Source organism: Primulina huaijiensis, chromosome 6 (genome assembly GCF_012295235.1).
Source record: "Primulina huaijiensis isolate GDHJ02 chromosome 6, ASM1229523v2, whole genome shotgun sequence".
In the NCBI taxonomy this organism is placed as follows: domain Eukaryota; kingdom Viridiplantae; phylum Streptophyta; class Magnoliopsida; order Lamiales; family Gesneriaceae; genus Primulina; species Primulina huaijiensis.
Genome location: NC_133311.1, coordinates 5,273,152 through 5,277,462, shown reverse-complemented (window position 1 = coordinate 5,277,462; position 4,311 = coordinate 5,273,152). Strand labels below are relative to the sequence as shown.

At 36.6% G+C, this 4,311-nt stretch overlaps 1 protein-coding gene across 1 annotated transcript; it reads right to left on the bottom strand.

Annotated features, from left to right (window-relative positions):
- Positions 1-1,437: 1,437 nt before the first annotated feature.
- Positions 1,438-2,376, bottom strand: LOC140979041 (uncharacterized). The gene is made up of 2 exons (XM_073444396.1): positions 2,121-2,376; positions 1,438-2,060 (listed from the first exon to the last, which is right to left on the bottom strand). The coding sequence occupies exons 1-2, from the start codon at positions 2,374-2,376 to the stop codon at positions 1,438-1,440; spliced, it is 879 nt and encodes a 292-aa protein (XP_073300497.1).
- Positions 2,377-4,311: the final 1,935 nt, after the last annotated feature.

The following is a 4,311-nucleotide window of genomic DNA, read 5'->3' as shown; positions in this document are numbered from 1 at the left end:
CGCACCCGCGGTCTGTGTTATAGCGCACCCGCGGTCGTTGACAGACAAAGTCCGGAAAATGCTGATTTTTGGTGTGCTGCGCATGGGAGTTGAGGACTTTTGTGTTTTGCGTGCAAAGACTTGCCTAGGACTATAAAAGGCTTCTATTATTTACTATCTAGGGTAGGAAGGGAGCAAAGGAGAGGAGAGGAGGCTACAAAGAAGTTCAAAGCTCAAATTCATCATTCGGAGGAGATTTCTTGCACACTTTGGAGAGAAATAACCTGCACTCCACACTCTTGTTCTAAGTTCTTCTTTCTTTATTTTTATTTGATATGTCTTGTTTAAGATTCATGTGTTGTTGTGTTGTTTGTATTATTATTATGAACTAATTCTTGTGTCTAGAGGAAAGATGGAACAAAACTAGAAACCATGTGTTGGGATTTATGAATTATGCTATATAAGTTTTCGTTATTGTTCATTTGTATTTTTCCAATCTTAACGCTTTCATTTTACTGGCCATATCTTGAATGATTCTTATGTTTATAAGTTATCACTTGGAAAAGGGATTTTATAAACAAGAAAGGGAAAAATACATCGATGGTATTTATAGAGTTCGGGAGGACATATATTGCTATTGAAGCCATTAAGAGAAATTAGTGCTTATTGTGTTATTTAATTTTAGATTGTTGACGGGGACGTTACAATCTTTTGTTAGATAATTAGTATCTACTTAGCAATCGGAAGATGGAGTAGAGAATTTAGAATTCTTGGCTAATGAATAAGAATGACATTTATAATATAGCTACACAAATTAACACATGGTGGATAGTTGCGTGAAATCGGACCTCTAGATCTTTTATTCTATTGTTATTTGCACAAGTTTGTTGTGATATTTTATTTAAATCTTTTGTCAATTTAGTTATTCTCGCAAACAAATCATTTAATCAATTTTTCTAAATAAAATAGAGACTATTTTAATTACAAGCATTAATATACATTTATATATATACTCCTCGTGGGATCGACACTTGTACTCAAAAATACATTTTATTATAACTTGACGTTGTGCACTTGCAAGCAATTAAGAAAACATGCAACAGTTATCTCTAGAATAATCATATCAGATCTCAACTTATAGCCCTCATAAGAAATAATACCATCTGATATCATCGATACAACCGATATATCAACTCCAGAGGGTGTCGAAACAGAAAGAGGCATGGACAATGGAGACGAGCGCATATGATGCTCAACCACAAACCTCTTCGATATAAATGTTTGCGAGGCACCTGTATCAACAAGAATATAAGCAGGATAAGAACATAAATAAAACTTACCCGCTATCATCTCCTCTCGTGCCTCCTCTGCCTGCTCCTGTGTCAACGCATACACCTGTGTCTGAGGCGGACCAGCTCCCTGCCTACGTGGCTGTCCTCTAGAAGGTCGTGGTGTAAACTACTGAGGCTGTCGTCCTCCTCTCTCTAAGGATCTACCTCTATCACTCCTGGGCTCTCGGTGTCCCTCACGGCTAGGACACTGTCTCGCTATATGGCCAACACCGCCACACTCGAAACAGGTGATCTTGGTCTGTGTGCACTGTTTGATCAGGTGAGGTCCCCCACAACGAAAACATCTCATTGCTCTGGACTCCCCTCTCTGCTCCTGAACAGACTGAGAACTGCCCCCACGACTCTCAACACGTCGTGAATCAAATCGGCGCTTCCCAGATGATGCTGAAGAAGAAAATGAACCCTTCTGATATTTAAAAGACTGTCCCTGTGGTCGCAATGACTCCCTAGTAGGCTCTGATAATCGTCCCTGAGCCCCATACTCCTGCATCACCAACTCAGCCATCTCAGCTCTTGTCACTGCATCCTCAAATGATACCGGGTTATTTGATTGCACACGATCAAATAACTCTAACTTCAACCCTTTCAAGAAGTGTCTCATCTTAGCATGAACATTCGTAGCAACGTGTGACACATATTTCAGCAATGCAGAATATCGGGTCTCATACTCAGCAACAGACATACTACCCTGTCTCAAATCTTCAAATTCTTTCTCTTTCTGTTGCCTGGCTGCAATAGAAAAATATTTATCAAGAAAACGAGACCGAAACACATCCCAATCAACAGTACGGCCCTGAGCTCTCAATCCGGCCTCAGTCGTCTGCCACCATAATAATACATTCCGCGAAAGCTGAAATGTAGCCAATCGTAACCAAGCAGATCTAGCACACGGTGCAGTCACAAATATCTGCTCTATCCTCTCAATCCACTCCTCTGCTCGCTCGCCAGTCTCAGAGCTATCAAATCTCGGCGGAAGATAACTGCTGAACTGTGCCAAAGTCAACTCACCAGGCAATAAAGTCTGATCTGCAGGTGCCTGTCCCATAGGAGGACGTCATATGCATAAAAATTTTCTTTTCAACGACGTAATAATATAATGCATATACGATAAAATAGTGCAATCACCACACTATCTACGTTAATGCAGCAGAAACAGTATAATACATACAACTCAAATAATACAATAACTATACTGTGTTTATCTACTATCAACTACATGACTGTTTGACTAGACACACCTAGTCCTTCACCACTATTCTGTCTCACAGCAGAGTCCTGTAACCTGTCCAACAGAAACAGCCCCCAAAGAGTGAGCATACACAACAATCATCATCGTAATACATAACAATTATATTATCAACAATATAAAATATAACTGGAATGATAACAAGAATACTCCCTTTGCTGTCTCTGGACAATCAAACCACCAACGATATCAACGTCATCACTCCCATACTACTGCAACGACAACATCGACGATACGTCGCACCCCAACACCGGCGACAGCAATATCGTCGAACGAATAACATCCACGATACGTCGCACCCCTACTCCGGCGACAGCAATATCGTTGAACGAATAACATCGACGATACGTCGCACCCCAACACCGGCGACAGCAATATCGTCTAACGAACAACATCAACGTGACGTCTCCCAACAAACAACATCCAACAATATCAACGATAATAAACAATAACAGATATAATATCAAATCACCCAATACCAGTGATTTATCATCGTTCAACGCAATAGTATTCATCAATACTAAACAATAATAACATATGCTCGTACGTCAACACGTACCTGGTAATCGAGTATATATATAATCTGGCTATATCTTTGATCCCGAGGCTTGTGTTGTATCTAAATAATTCAACAACAATTATCAGATCATTGTCACCGTATCAACACAATCATAACAGTCTCAATATACAATATCAAATAGCCCAACAACAATTAATTCAACAAAATATAAAACTCGATTATAAATTCTTATCTTTCATCAATTTAATATTATAGTATATTTAATTCACAATACTACCGTCAAATACATCATAATTAATTTAACATCAAATAATAGGCTATTTTACAACATCCGTCAAATTACGAAAATTTTATATCAACGTGTAGCCTATACTTCGTAGACTCCGAATATATAATCAGAATTAATAACAACTGAAAAACAACTCTCTAATCTCAATCCAACGATTAAAAATCCCTAATTATAATAAATTGAGAAAAATTCTAAGCAACAACACAATAATCTTCTCTACTTCGTTAAAATCATACACTATTCAACAATCTTCAATTTCAGTATGATTTAACAATTTATCGGATTTATTCCAAAAATCGACGAATTTCAAATATCACCAAAACTATAAAATTTATACCTCAAATCGAAGACCTCGTGTCAACGATTCCAGAACTGAAGTCGGTTCGTCGATTGGATAAATTGATAAGTCGCAAGATCGAAAAGAAAATCGAAATCCTATTCTATTTCTTTCTCTTTCCTCGGTTACGTTTATGTGAATTCAGGTAAAGGTTTAATATTTATCTTATTTTTATTTTATTTTATTATATTATATTAATAAAATAAAATAATATAATATAATATATAATCTTTAAAATTTTAACACCGGTATATCCCTTTGGACTAGTCAAACGATCAAATTTTTCAAAACTCAAAACATGAAACTTCTATATCTTTGAGTTTTCCACGGTATATCCAAATTTCAAATCATTTGGACTTCATATGAGCAAGATCTGTCATTAATTACCATTTTATCCTTAAAATTAATTCATTATTTTTCAACTTATTTACGAAAATGCAATCAAAATAAATTGAATATTTTTCAACTTATTTACAAAAATACCATCAATACTATTTTATATTTGTAATATCTCAGGCATTACAACCTTGTTCGTAAAGAAGCGTATATCTTGCAGGTGGTCTAATAATCTTATCAGACCTTCTAGGA